The 19,157-nt window shown below is 40.0% G+C and overlaps 1 protein-coding gene across 1 annotated transcript in view; it reads left to right on the forward strand.

Moving 5' to 3' along the window:
* Nucleotides 1-9: 9 nt before the first annotated feature.
* The window catches only part of LOC103280638 (uncharacterized), an 87,582-nt gene continuing 68,434 nt past the window's right edge, over nt 10-19,157 (forward strand). Inside the window, exons 1-4 of the mRNA XM_062976308.1 lie at nt 10-1,063; nt 3,705-3,757; nt 5,956-6,072; nt 11,074-11,169. Of these exons, the coding sequence (XP_062832378.1) occupies nt 11,098-11,169 (72 nt within the window). The 5' untranslated portion in view covers nt 10-1,063; nt 3,705-3,757; nt 5,956-6,072; nt 11,074-11,097. The remainder of the gene's footprint in view (nt 1,064-3,704; nt 3,758-5,955; nt 6,073-11,073; nt 11,170-19,157) is intronic.

Raw genomic sequence — 19,157 nt, forward strand, 5'->3', positions numbered from 1 at the left:
TGAAGACATCGGTTTCCAGGTGGAAGGCGGTCCCGGTCAGGGTTGGCTTGATGGGCCTTTCTCTTGGCACGTTTCTCCCGTAAGCCCTTCATTCGTGCCTCTTCAAACTCCGCAGCACTTCTGGTCACAGCTGACCTCCAATTAGAGCACTCAAGGGCCAGGGCTTCCCAGCTTTCAGTGTGTATGCCACAGTTTTTAAGGTTGGCTTTAAGTCCATCTTTAAATCTCTTTTCCTGCCCACCAACATTACGTTTCCTGTTCTTGAGTTTGGAGTAAAGCAACTGCTTTGGGAGACAGTGATTGGGCATTCGGACAATGTGGCCAGTCCAGCTTTTTTTCAGGATTATGATGTGAAAACTAGGATCAAGACAGATGTTCTATAATAATAAAGTGAATCAGTGAATGGATCATATGGCCCAGACTCCTGTGTCCTTATATAAATGTTGGAAAGCATTTTTCTCTCTTTAATAATACTTTTCAGACATTGCCCTTATTAATCTTCCTATGAGAACCAGCTTTAACCTTTCCTTCTATTCCATTCAGTTTGAGCATTTGTTCTGTTTGTCACACAGTGCACTGTGATCTGTTCACTTCAGTGACACAGGAACATGTTCATAAAGAGAAACACCTTGTGCTAGTTGCCTACTTTGCTCTGTATGCAGTTCAAAAACAGCCATTTTTCCACTTGAAGTATCAATTCTTTGACATTTTGTCAAAAAGCTGACAGGTCTTCTATTTAAACCCCAGAGCCTTAAACCTGCAATTGGCCAAGAGGTTGTTTGTGTGTGCCATGTGTAAAATCATAGAATTGGAAGAGACCACAAAGGCCATCTAGTTCAGTCTATCATTATTGGTGAACTTTTTGTCATGCCTTATGAACACTTTCATAGATAATAAAGTCCATTCTTATATTTCCTTTCTATCTAGGAGGCTATTATAAACACACTCATTTGGAAGTCATCTTCCCTAGGATTTACATCAAAATGAAGAAATATGCAGCCTGATTCTCTTGAAGTTCACATTTACTAAAAAGCAAGATGCACTAATATCGGCTTCCATAGAGGTAGTAATGTTAATCTCTTGCAGCAAAAACAACAGTCTTGTGACACTGCAAAGTCAAACACAAACTATTCTAGATTGCATTCCCCTCTATTTCATATATACAGTATGAAATGTTATCTTACAGAGAGCCAGTGTGGTGTAGTGGTTTGAGCACTGGATGACAACTCTGGAGATATGTATGTGTGTACATATCTTAAAACTATACCCACATAAAAGGTAAAGATAAAGGTTTGCCCCTGACATTAAGTCCAGTCGTATCCAACTCTGGGGGTTGGTGGTCATCTCCATTTCTAAGCCGAAGAACCGACATTGTCCATAGACACCTCCAAGACCGTGTGGCCAGCATAACTGCATGGAGCGCCATTACCTTCCCACCGGGGTGATATCTATTGATCTACTCACATTTGCATGTTTTTGAACTACTAGGTTGGTAGAAGCTGTGGCTAACAGCGGGAGCTCACCCCTCTCCCTGGATTCGAACTGCTGACCTTTTGGTCAGCAAGTTCAGCATCTCAGCAGTTTAATGCGCTGCACCACTGGGGGCTGCGCCACCCACATGCACACAGAAATATTGGAAGAGATGTGTCAACAATAAAGCCAAAGAGGAAATAATTGTAGGAAATACAGACAGTAGGTTGCATCCAAAGTCTTATTTTGTTGGCAAAAGGGCTTATTCCACAGAAAATGGAGGCGCTGATACATTTGCTTAAGCCTTTCCCTCTAAATCCGCTCTGTAAAGTTGAGAGATCCTCCAGAATAGTGGGAAAGGTGACACCGAAGAGCTGCAGAGGGAGAGGGAATAAACAAGGATCTTTTCTCCCATTCTCCTGGAGGAAGTCTCTGTAACAGAATTGGATCCAACAGCATGGTAGTTATATTATTGAGAAATCCAGAATCTAACTCTGTGTGCCTACATTGCCAACTAATGCATAACCTAATAATGCCATCTGCAACACCAGGGATTCATTCCTTTGTTCATCTTCCAGTTCCATCTGCTAGAAATACAGATCCATGTTCTGTGTAAGTCAAATAGTCCGTATGTATGTATGTATGCCTAATACAAATGTCAGTTTTTTAAAATCAGCAAAGAAGCACTCTAGCTTCCAGGATGCTCTGCCACAGTTCTTAACGTGGCCATACTTGGATGAAGAAATGTCAAAACTGCAATATAAAACCTCTGAATTGCTATAGAGATGTTTAGTTCTATGACCTATGGCCTGAACTCAAAATTGTGAGTTTTTAAAATCACAATCCATTTGTCATTTAATTGGCTTGCTATTAACTGTAAGAAGCCCCCCAATGACGCAGCGGATTGAATTGCTGATCTGCTGAACTTGCTGACCGAAAAGTTGGCAGTTCAAATCCAAGGAGCAGGGCAAGCTCCCACTGTTAGCCCCGGCTTCTGCCAACCTAGCAGTTCAAAAACATGCAAATGTGAGTAGATCAATAGCTACTGCTCCAGCGGGAAGGTAATGGCTCTCCATGCAGTCATGCCAGCCACATTACCTTAGAGTCGTCTACGAACAACAACAGCTCTAAAGCTTAGAAATGGAGATGAGCACCACCCCCCAGAGTCGGACACAACTAGACTTAATGTCGGGGGAAACCTTTACCTTAACATATTAACTGTGTAGTTAATGCTCACAGTTAACAACATAAATCTCACTGTCAGTATTTTTTTAATTTCCATCTGACCTCATCAGTCTTGCATGAGCACACAAATGCTTGTAATTCAGAATAACATGTTGTTCCACCAGCTATGAAGTCTTGAGCTATGATTTATGTTCCTTTTCCAGATTCTTCCTTGTTTTACCGAACTGAGTAGTACTTAAATCCCAAGCAAGTGTGCCCAAGAGAACAGTTTCAATGACACTATTATTTGATCAGTGCTGATTAAGGTGACAAATGTGCACCCAAATCAATGCATTTGAATGGCTTTCCAGGCATGTCATTGATTGTAACCTTTTGTGGGCAGTCCATTGTGTATTTACATACAATGTAAATAATGTATTAATGTATTTCAATGGATTAGTAAAGTGAGGCAGTGGCCTCAGGTCACTGTTGTGAGGTGGCAGCAAGACATTGAAATGGGGAACTATGTGCTACGCAGCTTGCTGATTTAAGTTAGAAAATATTGAAGAAAGCTTCAACGGTCTTCCTATCTGGCTGTTGTACATGTTGTACAAGGGGTGGGTTGCTATTTTGTTTGTGATCTCAGGCAGAGAAATGCCAATGGTTGGTGCTAGAGATGTCTTGTATTACTGTCACCAATGCATATTGCAATAATACAGGCCTGGAATAATATATATATAAATAATATATATATATATATATATATATATATATATATATATATATATATATATATATATATAAATTAGAGCTGTTATTAATGTATATTGGGTGCTGAAGTTGAAAAACACAATAAAATATACCATATCATACAGTTATTTCATGAATCCTCTATTTTTATCAATACAGTTGTGAGTTTTGATTAAGTGCAGATGCTAATGTACCAGTATGATTCCTTTAAGTGCTTTTGAATGGATTTTTGTGTTTCAAATCAGCAAATAAAAGCTGATTTGCAAGACTTTAACCCTTTCTTACCCCAAATAAATATTTGTGTTGTTGTGTGCCTTCAGATCATTCCTGATTTATGGCAACCCTAATGTGACCTGATTATGGCGTTTTCTAGGTAAGTTTTTCTTTTTGGGTGGGGGGTGGGGGGTCAATTTGACTTCCTCTGAGGCTGAGTGAGAGTGACTTGCCCCAGGTCATCCAGCATTTCCATGCCTGAGCAAGTCTTCCAGACCCCATCTACACTGGCATATAAAATCCAGATCTGCTTTGTACTGGATTATATAGTAGCATACTCATATAACCCAGTTCTAAGCAGATAATCTGGATTATTTGCTTTGATAATCTGGATTATATGGAAGTGTAGATTCAGCCCCAGTCTTCTAGTCTACTTTGGTCCTTTAGTCCCCAGAGTTCCTGACTAGACAGATTGGCAGACACCAATCTGGTGGGGGCTGAAGTACCAAACACCTGGAGGAGTGGGAGCAACTGTCCTTGTCCATCATGACCACTCAATAGGAATCTTGGTCCCTGTATTGTAGAAGGCTTTCATGACCAGAATCACTGAGTTGCTGTGAGTTTTCCGGGCTGTATGGCCATGTTCCAGAAGCATTCTCTCCTGATGTTTCACCCACATCTATGGTAGGCATCCACAGAGGTTTTGAGGTCTGTTGGAAACTATGCAAGTGGGGTTTATATATTTGTGGAAAGTCCAGGGTGTGACTTGGAAGGTGTTAAACAGACTGTGCTCTGGCATCACGAGATGCAGAGCCAACCTTAAGAAATGGGGCTACAAGTGGAGTCCACGACATGCGAGTGTGGAGAAGAGCAAACCACAGACCAGCTATTACAATGCAGTCTGTGCCCTGCCACATGCACTATGGAGGACCTTCTTACAGCAACATCAGAGGCACTCCAAGTGTGTCAGGAAAGACTGGTCAAAGGACATTTAGTATCATGCCAAGTTTGTTAAAAACTTTGCTTGTGTTTTCAAATACATTACAACTTGTATCAGTGGTTCGTTTTTGACATGATCAATAAAAAAAAGTCCAGGGTGAGAGAAGTAACTCTTGTCTGTTTGAGGCAAGTGTGAATGTTGCAATTGGCAAGCTTGATTAGCATTGAATAGCCTGGCAGCTTCAATGCAGGAAGCATCCAGCCAGGAAGGAAGCAGCCAGGCTTTGAAGCTGCAAGGCTATTAAATGCTAATTAAGCTGGCCAATTGCAACATTCACACTTGCCTCAGGCAGACAAGAGTTCTTCTTCTCACCCTGGACCAGGGGTCCTCAAACTTTTCAGGTGGAGAGCCGATTCACAGTCCCTCAGACTGTTGGGGGGCCGGACTAGGATGAAATAGTCCAAAATTAGGAGTGTTGTTGTTGTGTGCCTTCAAGTCATTTCAGACTTAGGTCAACCCGAAGTCTAAAGTTTAGGACAGAGGCCAAGTCAATGACCTTGGAGGGCCGCATCCAGCCCATGGGCCTTAGTTTGGGGACCCCTGATCTAGACAATCTCATAAGACCATAGGTAAGCAAAGAGACCTCCAAAGACCATTTAAACGGTTTCATAAGACCATAGGTAAGGAAAGGAACCCTCAAAGGCCATCCAGATGATCTCATAGGACCATAAGTAAGGAAAGTTACCTCCAAAAGCCATCTAGATGGTCTCATAAGACCATAGATAAGGAAAGGGGTCCTCAAAGACCATCTAGATGGTTTCATAAGACCATAGGTAAGGAAAGGCACCCTCAAAGGCCATTTAGACGGTCTCATATGACCATAGGTAATGAAAGTGACCTCCAAAAGCCATTTAGATGGTCTCATACGGCCATAGCTAAGCAAAGAGACCTCTAAAGACCATTTAGACGATCTCATAAAGCTATAAGTAAGCAAAGAGACCTCCAAAGACAAGGTAGACTTAGGTCAAGTTTAGGACAGGGGCCAGGTCAATGACCTTGGAGGGCCACATCTGGCCCCCGGGCCTTAGTTTGAGGACCCCTTCCCTGGACCCTCCAGAGATATATAAACCCCACTTGCCTTGGTTTCCAACAAACCTCACAACCTCTGAGGATGCCTGCCATTGATGTGGGCAAAACGTCAGGAGAGAATGCTTCTGGAACATGGCCATACAGCCAGGAAAACTCACAGCAACCCAATTTTGGTCTAATTTTACTAAATGAAAACCTCAAAGCAAGTTGTGCAGGGGGGGGGGGGGGATCTGTAAGTAAACCCAAGACCTTTTTGGATGCATATCGCCAAATTCAGATAAAACCAGCACAAACTCTTCTTTTAAAAAAAAAAAAAAGTCTCCTGGGAGGCGAGAGAGGTGGGACGGGGAGGCGCTGGAGAGGAGAGGCGGCCAAGGCGACGCCGGGAAGCGCTCCTCGGGGACTGACTCCTCGGGATCTCGTCGCCACCCGTCCCGGGGCTCCAGGTAAGCGGATCAAGGGTCCTGCTGTCTCGGCCGCTCGCCGAGGGGCCGGAGGGGATCCTCCTTCGTGGAGGGACGCAGGGACACTCGCAGGAGGCGGGCTGCGGGGTGGTCGGAAAGTTGCCTCCGGCTCCCTCTTCCCTGTAGCAGATTGAAATGAAGCGGGAGTTGTGCGTCTGTTCTTGCTGCTGCCGTGTGCTGTTGTTGCTGCCTTTGGGTTGGTTCAGAGGCGTTTGCCCTCGCTTTCCCCTGAGTCTCAGAGACTGTGACTTGCAGAGCATCACAGAAGCATCGAGCTGGAATGCACGCCAAGGGCCCTCCCGGCCAACCCTCTGCCAGGCAGCCAGGCACAGATGGCCACACGGACTCTGCTTGCAAGCCTCCAAAGAAAGACGCCTCCACACTTGCAGGCAGCAAAGAGCTCTTACTTGTCAGGAAGCTCTTCCTAATGTTTAGGTGTCTTGGAAATAACTGCACCCATTCTCTGGGCACGTAGCCTTTTGGAAATAAATGGCAACCATAGCCTTATTGAAAAGGTTAAAATGATGTCATATCCTTTTGGCAAATGCGAATCTCCATAAACATGTGGGGCCCACCTTTTGGAAACCACTAGGCAAGAAAAGTGTGACCTTGTTAGAAGTCAACCCTTCAAACAAGGGATATCCATAAGTATTCATGTAATGGCACACAGGTAACTCAGGTGTTAAACTGAAGAACCATGTCTCAACTGCGAAGAACAAAGACATGCCACTTTAAAATATATTTGGTTAGCAGAGGATGATTGTTTCTTTGCAGCTGAAATTGCAATTGCAGTTGTAATTGCAGTCCCTGAGGTGAGCTCTCTCTGTTAGCCCCAGCTTCTGCCAACCTAGCAGTTCAAAAACATGCAAATGCAAGTAGATCAATAGGTACCACTCCAGCTGGAAGGTAATGGCTTTCCATGCAATCATGTCTACAGACAACGCCGGCTCTTCAGCTTAGAAATGGAGATGAACACCAGCCCCCAGAGTCGGACATGACTGGACTTAATGTCAGGGGAAAACCTTTCCTTTACCTTTACCTTTAAAAGATATACACTCCCTTAAAACCTCTTAGTTTAAAATATGCACAAAAAGCAAAGTCTTCTTTGGAAATAACTTGTTTATTGACAAACATCTGGTATTAATTCACCATACAAGCACATTTCTTATTTAAATTTGGTTATAATTAGGATGTAGTTCTGTGTGTTGAGTACACAGGGTATCATTCTGAAGCAATAGTCCATAGTCTTTAGTTATAATTGTACTCCCTGAAGTCCATAAGTCATACTTCTCTACTGAAGTCCAAACAGCAACATGCATCTACCTCCACTGAGGTGTTAAGCAGACAGAATACAAAATGGAGTCCTGAGTCTGAACATGCTCTGTACAATCACAGGTCTATAACCCCCATCACACCAAAGAGATTAGAACTAGCAAATCAACATACACATAGAATACAGGTTATCAAATATAAATAATGAAAGTCTTGAAAAAAGTCCCCCCTCCCCCCCCCCCCCCCGAATTTTTTTTCTGGCTATGGCCTTGCACACACCCTGTCTGTTATTTAGCAAGGTGCTACCCACTGGCAGATAGCTCTGGGTTCAAATGGACCCATGGTCCGATTCTGGGAGAAGACAGCTTCGTATATTCCTTTTCAGGTCCATTCCCCTCCTGAAGATATAAAAAAGAATAGCATTTCATATAACAAAATATTAGTTTTTAAGTTTTGCATTGCAATTCTTCACTTGTATTTCACAAAAGAAACAGGCATGCTTTCTTGACTTCTTCAGCCAAAGAGTTTTCCTGCAGTGTTAAACAGTGCTGAATGTCTGCCTTTGTTTTCTCTCTCACAACCCCCCAGATTCTGAAGCAGTTCTGTTATGAAACTGGACACAATAGATTTCTGAAAACAAAGAGCAAACAAAACAAACAGTACCAATACTAAGAATATGTATAGAATAACAAATCTCAGTGAATTATACTCTGTATAAAGTAACTGCATTTCAAATATATTTGGCAGTATTTACTGGAGAATCATGGGCAAGTCACACTTTCAGCCTAAGAAGAAGGCAACAACATACATCCTCAGAATAAATCTTGCCAAGAAAACCTGGTAATAGGTCCTTCATAAGTCAGAGTCTACTCAAAGGCAACAGCAACAACAATGTACTATTATAGATAAGTAAGAATGGGGCTGAATTTGAAGGATGGGAAACTTGTACACCCATTCCTATTCTTACTTCATCAATACCATCTTTTATTCATAACACACCATCACTGTGCATTGTGCTCTAAAAGACTCAAGAAGAAGAAAAGGCACCCTGCCCCCATGTCTTTAGATTGGAAAGAAGATGGTAGTGTGGGAGGGGATGTCTCATCCAACAGATACAACCTTTTCTTCTCTCGCCCAGAGGTCAAGGCAGTGGCCGTTGGAATGGGCTTAGGCATGAGAATAAGTTATACGTTGTTGGAAATTCCAACCTTTTCAAACCTCCTCTAGTAATCTATCTACTTATCTATAATCCTGTTGCTTACTTATCGTATGTATGTTCTGGTATGCAGCTTTCTCTCCATGCTCTATGTTTTCCTGAGAAGTTGTAGGAGGGACTGCAGACCACATGATCCGCTTTGAGACAAGCACGGAGCACAGGCTTTTTTAGACTTTGGGACTGCTTAGATTGCAGACTTGCAAACACTTGTCTGCTGTTTATTATAAGAGAGATGTTCTGACTGGATGGCACAGAAACTATCTCAAATGTATCTGTAACTGACTGATAAGTTGTGTACCTGTGTATGCTGAACACATGAAGGTTGTGAGTAAACCAAATATGTTATTTTTAAACAAAGTCTACTTTATTTTCTCTCCTGACTGCATAATATAAAACAAGTTGTTTTATGGGAGAGTAGATATATTTTTGGGCACTGAAAAACACTTCTGAAGAACTGCTCTTTTTATGCACTGGCATATTCTCTGTTTCCTAACAGATCAGAGACAATAAGTTCTTTAGTCTAACAACTGAAGCCACATTGCCTTGCATAATTACATTTGGTTGTATGTCACTTGAGAAAATTCTACTCAAATTGGTTTTTGGCTCTTCTCTAAAAGGTTATGATCTCTAAAATACACATGATAGGTTTTTGATTTCAAAAAAGTATATTCAAAACCATCCCATGGTATCTTCATGTATTTGCTTTCATGGTATCAGAAAGTTTAAATGCAATGAAGAAATGAATAAGCTCTTTATATGTTAAAGGATACAGTAGTAGACTCTCAGTTTAATAAAACTCAGGAAACTGGAACTCTCAATCAACCATTAAAAATTGAAGAAATAATACATTTTTAAAAAATCTGTTCTTATAATACAGTAAAACAGTAAAACCATGTTACATTAAATTACATTTGTTTTTATTTGCTTTTATTTACTGTATTTCCATATTAATATCAAGTCAGTATGAAGTTTATGGTATGATATAGCATGGGGTATAGTATTACTTAGGCCTATTTTTAATAGTCACTCTCAAGCAACCAGAAACTGCATTTCTCTTTTATCTACCAATCCCTATGGGCATCATTTAACTGAGGATCTACTATATTACTGTATTATATGAATGAATATAGCTAACTGGTTTGTAGTCTTCATCTATAATTTCCCCCATATATTCAAATATCAAACTTCCAAGCATCTGATTACAGTATAAACCCCAGAATCTGTGGGAAATACACGCCAAGCTCCACCATGGATACCAGAATCCATAAATAATAGCTAACCATATATTTTGATGATACTTGGCTGGTGGCATACCATAGAATTGCACTAGAAAAACCAAAGGGGTCCACAAATATTTTTGGGGTGGAAGGACATTTTTTGGAGCATGAGTAAGTGAAAACATGGATATAGAATTTCTAGATAAAAGAGTTATACTTGTGCAGTACTACTAAAGATGTGGGTTGTTGTGAGCTTTCTGGGCTGTATGGCCATGTTCCCGAAGCATTCTCTCCTGACATTTTGCCCACATCTACTAAAGATATTGTAATGCAACCTTTTAAACTGAGTTGGTTTTATAATTTTTGTAAGCTATTTTGAGTCCAGAAGAAAAGGAGAGTATGAAATAAATAAATAAATACATTTGAAATAAACTTTTTGGAGGGTTTCTCATCCATACCCATTATTCAGCAATATACAAGTGATCCATTATGTTCATTCCACTACAATGTTTCAATTACCCCCAGTAAAATTGCCAGTTTGGCATGTGTTTATATTTTGTCTACAGCTTCACTATGATTCTGTCAATTGAAAACACACACAGTAAAGTAATTGATCACTGTAGTTATTTTGGATGGAGATGTATTTGAGACCAAGTCCAGCGTATGGGAAAAGAGATCTCCAACAATTCTGAAGAAGCAAACAAAAAACTCAAGTGTTTAAATTCTTCTAACATTTAAAAATCTCCAGTAGTTGCTGGGGTAACAGACATTGCTGATGTGTTTGGCAGAAATGTCAATACAGTAGCTTTGGCACAGACAGAGCATGTCTCAACCAAGTTGGAGTTTCCTTCATTGAAAAATAGTATCTGAACCAGAGTTTCCTTCGGTCAAAAATTCCCTTCGAGAAGAATAAGGTTCAAGACAAGTCAATATTTGCAGAATGTATGAGGACTGTGGCTAATCGGTTAACCGTTGCCTAATCATTACTCATTAAAATGTAACATTATGCTCCTGTGGTAGTTGGATTTGCAGTAGCAACCACAGCATCTTTGTTTCATCTTGGTTAGTTGGTGTCGGTACAGCACTTTGAGGACTGAGTTGCTCAGGTAACCAACATGGTGTCAAGTGAAACAATGTCCTGTAGTGGAATGGAAGCATTTATACAATGGCCAATGTTGATTTATGAATTGCAGTCTCGCCTAATTAGATATGGTAATGTTGTGTTCTCTGTGTTGTACTTGCTAAGCTTGTTTATCTTCTTCTTTCATAACACCTCAGAAGAGGAAGAAAAGGGAATATGAGATGGCAACCCACATCCATCGTTACAAAAAGAGCACATTTCCTCCACTTCCCCCAGTTAATTTCAAGACTCAGGTAACCCTTTCAAAAGAATCGCCATCTATTAACATGTTTTGCAACATGATCGTGATAGTTGTAATAATTATATTTTATGTCTGGAAAAATCTGCATTGTGTGGGCTGCTTCATCCTGTCTTTCAAGTAAAGTCCCACATTGCTAAAAGCCGTCAAAGCCAAGATATGTACTATGGGATTTTATTAAAAAGAGAGTAAGAAGAGACCACCACAACCATCTCTGCTTTGTCCGACAATATATTCAAGGGGAAAGATGTGGAAAGTACATTTCTATTGATGTTTCTGGAGGGTGAATAAAGGGAAATTGAATCCTGATAAAACACAGGCTCTGTGGACTGGTATCTCTTAAATCTGGGTCTTGTTTGTCCTGGATGAGATTGCATTTCTCCTGAAGGAGTATACACCTAGTTTTTGAATATTTCTAGTCAATTCTTGTCACTGGAGGCCTGGATAGGCTCATTGGTTTGGAGTGCCTTGAGATAGCTCTATCTGATCCACTAGTTTTGTGCTTTTGTATAGGATTACTATCCGTTTCTGTTTGTTTCATTCATATAGCCCCATTTTTGTTTTTGAGCACCACTTCCAAAAACAATGCCTTTCTGAATGAGTTTTTTCATCTCACATCTGAAAAAAAAGGAATATTTTTGTCCCATTGATGGAAATGGGTGGGCAATCCTATACAAATACTCCCCCTTCTCCATAGTTTTAGGGCTGCTGCTGTTTCCCCCTTCAATTGGGAAACCTACCTTGCCCCACTGTTGGTGAGGTCTCTTCATTGAAGATCTTTGTTGCGGGGTTGGCAGCTTGCTGGTTGCTGAGGTTTGCCCTCCATTGCGGTTGGCGACGACCTTGCTTGGCAACCATGCAGACCCAGAAAGGCCCTGGCAGGCCCACGCGCTTTGGGCCTACTTGCACAGGCCTGCCAGGGCCTGCTGCTGAGCACCGAGTCAGGAGTGCTTCTTACTCAGTACTTGGCTGCAGGCCCTGGCAGGTCCATGCGCACAGGCCCAAGGTGTGTGGGCCTACCAGGGCCTTTCTAGGCCTGCATGGTTGCCGAGCAAGGCCACTGGCAACTACAATGGAGGGCAAGCCTCAGCAACTGGCAAGCCGCCAGCCCAGCGCCAAGGATCTTCCATGAAGAAACCTCAACGCAATCCCTCTTCTCTTGTCTATTACTATTCTGAAAAGTGGGCTTGGAGCTGGTACCCGCGTCCACTTGCTTTCGTATCAAGTTTATTTTCATTCTGGGAGGGGCGTTCCCATTCTGTGCTATCTGAACAGATGGATCGAAACGGAAACACAACTTAAATGGATGATACAAATACTGGGTGATACAGATAGCCACAGTTGTCCATGAACTGATAACTAGATGATTATACTGCTGCAGTTCACTCTACACAGAACTAGACTTGAAAGTGACTTGGAAATTATAGCTAGTACAAAATGAAGTCGCTAGACTGCTCACTGGGATTCCATATAACATCTGTACTGAAGGAATTGCACTGGTTGCCAATATGTTTCCATTCTGAATCCAAGCTTCTGGCAATAATATTTAAATCCCTAAATGGCACAGGACTCAAAACATGAGGAAGCATACCTATCTATGTATAACCCACCCAAGAATTGAAATTTATTAGAGGGCTCTCCTCTGTGTCCCATCTGTAAGGAAAACACATTGCGGGAGGACATGGGAAAGGGCCTTCTCCGTTGTGGCACCCCAGTTGTGGAGTCCTTATTAGTGCCAACATTTGAATTATTTTAAATAAACATCTAGCTTTTTATTTAAAACTTCAGGTCAAACTGATTGTGTCTAGGCTTTATATGTGTTATACTAAATTACATAGGATTATTTAAAATAGTTTGAAACTGGAAAACTATTTTATTTTTTAATCTTTAATTTTTTTGTAATTACAGTATTTATTGTTTTAAATTGATTTTATTGTAAGCCATCCTGAGGTTTTTGGATAAAAGATGGGATATAAATATTTTAATAATTTCCTTTGGTGAGCAGTTATTCATTCTCAAATTTTATTGCTTCCTTCATGCGTCTACTTCAGATAACATTGATGCTATAGGTACATGATTCTGGAAGAGCTATTTTTGTTCTTGCTATGTTTATCAGTTTATTTATAAGATTTCTAGACTGCCTTTAAATCCATCAAGCACTGAAGACTGTTTAAAAAATGTTAGAGGAGACTTGCATTATTTGTGATTTAAAAGTGACCTCAACATTATGGACATGGTTGAGCTAGGACTGGGTTCGAACCAACAGGTTTACTATTCTGATGTCATTTCAGTCTAAATTGAACAGGGATCCATACAGTAGTAATGGACAGAGGTGGATATAAAAAACAAGTCCTACAGAAATCAGGCACATGAGGGTGTGGGATGAAGAAAAAAATCTAAGAATTCCCTCAAAAGGAAATAATATACATATGTGACTGAGGAAGATGGAATTCCAGTTATACAATGCTGCAATATGGAATGTTAGTGTTGGAGAAAATGCTGGGGGCTTCACTCAAGAGCTAAATTTGCACAAGCTGATATGTGGCCTTCCGGGTTTTTTTTGGAGTTCAGCTGCCATTACTTCTACTAGTTCAAGCAAATTGCCAGTGATGATTTAACTGACTGCATCTCCTCCTATGAACCTACACAAGGCTTGAAATCAGCAGGAGAGAACCTACTCTTGGTCCCACCACCATCTCAAGTACAATTGGTGGGAACGAGAGAGAAAGGGCCTTTTTGGTGGAACTCCCTTCTTAAAGAAGTCAGAATGGCTCCCTCCCTGTTATCGTTCAGGAATCAAGTAAAAACTTTACTGTGAAAACAGGCCTTCCCTGAAGATGAATACTAGCACTGAAAATGCCAGATTTATAGTGTGCAATGTTGGAATCATAATGGACCTCCAGCAGTGGATTGGACTGCAGCCTAAAAGAAGCGATTTTAGATGGGGGTTTAATCTATTGTTGTTTGTATTTGTGCTAGTTGTCAATTACATTGATGATGGTTTTTTAAAAAATAATTTATTCCTTTTATTAGATATTATTATGATGGTGCTGTTCATTTTTATTGTATGTTATGTTTTTCTACTTTTTACATATTGTTTGCAGCTTTGAGTCCAGACTCTGGATAAAAGTAGGATAGAAATAATAATAATAATAATAATAATAATAATAATAATAATAATAATAATAAATTGCCATAATCTTTAAAAATATCTCAAGGGGCATAGGTTCACCATTTCCACTACAGAACAAGAGAAGAAACAATAATGATTGCTGGAATAAAATGGCACACAGATAGTACTAAAAACTGCAACATGTCAGTATTAAGAAAGTGCCCTTGCTATCAGAAAAAGCATATAATATTCTTTCAAACCTGAGGGTTTGTAAGTTTCTATCTTCATTTCTGTCTCTGTTAAACCTCAGTTTTTGAACCACCAGCACCAATATATCATTTGCAGTACCAAAACTCTCTGGAAAGGCTTAATGTAGAATAAGAAAAGCTTTTGACTATATTCCCAAGTAATAAACAACATTTATTTAGAGGCAGGCCATCTTCAAAGCAATAGACAAAAAAGCTCTTTTGTAAGTACAAACAGGGAGAGTGAAAGTACCAATATGCTAACCCACGTCATGCATATTATTGCCATAGTAACAAGGTGATAAATATAGCAATTCATTCCAAACTCAGGACGATGTATGCAGACAGGTCCTGTTTATTATTATTAACATTAAATCTAGCTGAAGTCTTTCTTACGAGCAGTAGCAAGACCTATGCATTCAATGCTGTAAGTGATAAAGTTGTTGTAAGGTGCATTTTTACATGATCATTTATATTATTTTATATTTTAAAAATCTTGCTATTGCAGTTTCTACACAACATTCCTGTTTAACTGTTCAGCAGTGGAACTCTCTGCCTCAGAATGTGGTGGAAGCTCCTTCCTTGGAAGCTTTTAATTACAGGCTAGATGGTCATCTGTTGATTGTGCTTTTCCTACATGGGGGGTTTGGACTAGATTGCTCATGTGGTCTCTTCCAACTCTATGATTCTATGAATGGCAAAAATACTGACCAAATTATAGTTTGTTGAATTTGAAGCTGCAGTTATTTCCAGGTCCCACTCCTCCCTTTTCACAGTTTGTTTATTAGCTACAAACCACAATTAGAGGTCATGATTTGTTATCTTATGATTTCTGACATTTTTAAATAATAAGTTATCATTACATCCAAATGTATCATTATTTATTATTTCTTTTATTTGTTTACTTCATTTCTACCCCACCTTTCTCGACCCTGGAGGGGACTCAAGCTGTCTTACAAATCTGGCAAAAATTCAATGCCACAAAGGTAAACAATAAAATACATCTCATCAAAATATAAACAATCTAAACATATAAGCAATTAAAACACATATAAGAGTTCAGGTACAGTACTTACATTGCTCAATGAGTAAGTGTACCCAGGATTTGAGGGTTGACTTTGGAATTGAAATTGTGTATAAAGGGTATCTTTCTTTATTCCAAAACTAAATATGGTGTCTGGAAGCCACATTGGCTTGGCTTCCCTGCTGTCCACCTTGAATAAAGGAGCTGGCAAAAAGGAAAGAGGGAAAGAAATGGACCAGAACTGGGAAAAGGAAGCAGATTTTTTAAATCATCTCCGGGAAAATTATACTGAAGGCAGCTATCCACAGATAACACAAAATCTTCCTTAGCTATACATGTGAATATTAATGTAATGCTTGTATCATCTTTCAAATAATTAGTTCTTCTCTTACCTGTTCTTTAATCTTTGCCTCTGTTTGTTTGTAGAAAATGCACTTTATTATCTCATACCTGCCTTTGCATTTTGATAGGATGTTTCCAAATGAACGCTCAATGTTGCATTGTTTATGTGGACAGAGCATCAGTTCTTGGCACACTGTCAAAGAATGGCTTTGAAAGTGATGCACTAACTAAAGAAAGCTTAAGAGGACAGTTCTAGCATCTAAACAATAAGTGTGTAATTCCAGTAAAGGCATGGGATACATTTTAGGAGATTTCTCAGAAATATACTGGCATAATACTTCGTCGGCAAATTACATTCCGAGCCTCAAAAGGAAAGCTGTGGCAAACCTCCTCTGAAGAAACCTTGCCAAGAAAGCCCTACAATATGGTTCCTTTAAGAAAACTACTTGAAAGCACACAATAGTGTATTGCATGGGCTAAATGGTTGCACTTTATCTGAATTAATGAAAAGAAATTGCCAGACTCTTTGGCTTAAGGAATATGACAGCCTTGATTTGGGCACATCAGTGCACTCCCTTCCCTTAGTTGTTCTTTGGGTGATATTATGTGCGGAACTGTAGTATTTCATAACATCAGCACATGTTTGCATTCACCAAGTGCAAATTTATCACCTCCTTCAAATTTTTTCCAGCTCCCCACTTTGGCTTTTGTTGCCTCTGTGGCGTTCCTCCCATCCTTCTGCTTCTTTTGTAAACTTTGAGACTTTACACAAGCAGACCTTTCTGGGAATGGCCAGGATTATGCGTGTTTGCAGTGTGTCCTTGGTAGCAAAGAATTACACACAATGTGGAGAGAGTGCTTGCCAGTCTTTGCAACCTGTTTGCTAAGCAGTGTGCTGGTTCTTGTCCAAAGACAAAGAGGGGGAAATAGTTTTTAAAGTTTATAAAGTCTAGAACATCGCTTCTATAAACAGAAGTTGCTTTTACAAGTGACTCCTGTTTCACATAATTTTGCCCATTGCATTTACTTCAGTCATAACTGACAGCACATTTTGTCTTACTATAGTCCATTGTAGTCAGGCAAAAGAATACATTCCAAATAACCTTCTAAACCTGAGTTTGATTTTTGTTTTAGAGAAGCATTACAGTTCTATTATTATTCAATATAAATTAGTCACCCAAAGTTCTAGGTTAAACATTTCCCTTAATTTATTCCCTTTGTGAGACAACTAAATCTTGGTATGAATATGGGTGCTATATCTAATGAAAATGGATGCTGATCTTATCTTTGGAATTCCATTGGGCGACTTTGCGAAAGTCACACTATCTCAGCCACAGAGGCAGGCAATAGGAAACTTCCCCTGAAGAAATCCTGCCAAGAAAATGCCATGAAAGGTTTGCCTTAGGATCATCATAAACCAGAATAGACTTGAAGGGATACAGCTATGCTAAATTCAAAGCTTGGAGACATTACTTTTTTGTGCTGCAGCTCTCAGATTCCTCTGCTTTTATTTGCTGTGCTAGTTTGGGGAGTTGTGGGTCAAAAAAAAGTAATGTGCTTAATCTCTGACAAAATTTCACAAACCACCAAAGTTCAATAGTATCTTTGTCCTCCAAGTATTTCATTTTTCTTGTACTAATTAGGAAGATGGTGGAGGTTAGATGGAGGCGCTAGGTGATACCAACCTGTAATGGCTTTATCAGGTGCTGCTACCGGCTGATCCCTGATGCAAAATCAATCTTTTGCATCCAATTTTATACATTCTTTATTAAAAACCTTGCATATTAAACTGACTTCATTTTCCCAGGTTAATATATTCGTTGAGATACCTACTATCTCAAATATGTTGAATGCTATGCTAATTAGCCCTTTGTCAATTTCAAATATATCCGTCAATATGAATTGGGCCCATAAAATTAGGACTGTCTATTGAAATTGACCGACTTAGCTGAAGTGCAAAAATTATGAACTTAGAGAAAAATTCTTGGCAAAATATTTGAAAGACTGGGAACCTTTGTCTTTTGGCAGAAAACTTAAATGCAGTGTCAATCCAGATGGGATGCATAACCCAAATCAGTAGGATACTTTCAACTATGTCAGTCTATAGAATCATAGAATCATCAATTTGGAAGAGACCTCATGGGCCAGCCAATCCAACCCCCTGCCAAGAAGCAGGAAAATTGCATTCAAAGCACCCCCGACAGATGGACATCCAGCTTCTGCTTTAAAGCCTCCAAAGAAGGAGCCCCCACCACACTCTGAGGTAGAAAGTTCCACTGCTTAACAGCTCTCACAGTGGGAAGTTCTTCCTAGTGTTCAGGTGGAATCTCCTTTTCTGTAGTTTGAAGCCATTGTTCCGCATCCTAGTCTGCAGGGCAGCAGAAAACAAGCTTGCTCCCTCCTCCCTATGACTTCCCCTCACATATTTATACATGCTTATCATGTCTCCTCTCAGCCTTCTCTTCTGTAGGTTAAACATGCCCAGCTCTTTAAGCCGCTCCTCACAGGGCTTGTTCTCCAGACCCTTGATCATTTTAGTTGCCCTCCTCTGGACACATTCCAGCTTGTCAACATCTCCCTTAAATTGTGGTGCCCAGAATTGGACACAGTCCAGATGTCCTTGCTTTCAGTGGTCCTTTCACGCTACAAATGTATAGATAGCAGTATGATCACACATTAACTGCTGTGGTCTAGTCTTATAGAATCCTAAAATATAGAGTATAGGGAAAGGCATGACTATGATTTCATGATTCTAGGTGCTAAATTATACAAAGCAAGTATAGAAAGTATGTCAACTAACGAGGAAACTCATTTAAGAATATGTTCATAGGTATACCAGGTCCTGGAGTACTTTTCCCCATATTGGACAGTGGACAACAACATTTCTGTGCTTTAATCCACATCACCATCTGGATTTCTATACAAATACAATATGTGCATGTTGTTTTTATTTTTTAAGTACTTAGAAATTGCTAGAAATGCTATAGACCAGTGATTCTCAACCTGTGGGCCAACCTGTTGGCCTGCAACTCCCAGAAATCTGAGCCAGTTTACCAGCTGTTAGGATTTCTGGAAGTTGAAGGCCAAAACATCTGGGGACCCACAGGTTGAGAACCACTGCTACAGAACTTTCAGAATTGAGAAAATTCACAGTACTGATAAAAACATTCTGCAATTGGTAAAATTGAAAGTAAATATACCATAAATATAATGCCAGGGGAAGAGCCAAAATTGAACACAGGAATTATTCTATTTTCCAT

Source organism: Anolis carolinensis, chromosome 1 (genome assembly GCF_035594765.1).
Source record: "Anolis carolinensis isolate JA03-04 chromosome 1, rAnoCar3.1.pri, whole genome shotgun sequence".
Taxonomy (NCBI): Eukaryota; Metazoa; Chordata; class Lepidosauria; order Squamata; family Dactyloidae; genus Anolis; species Anolis carolinensis.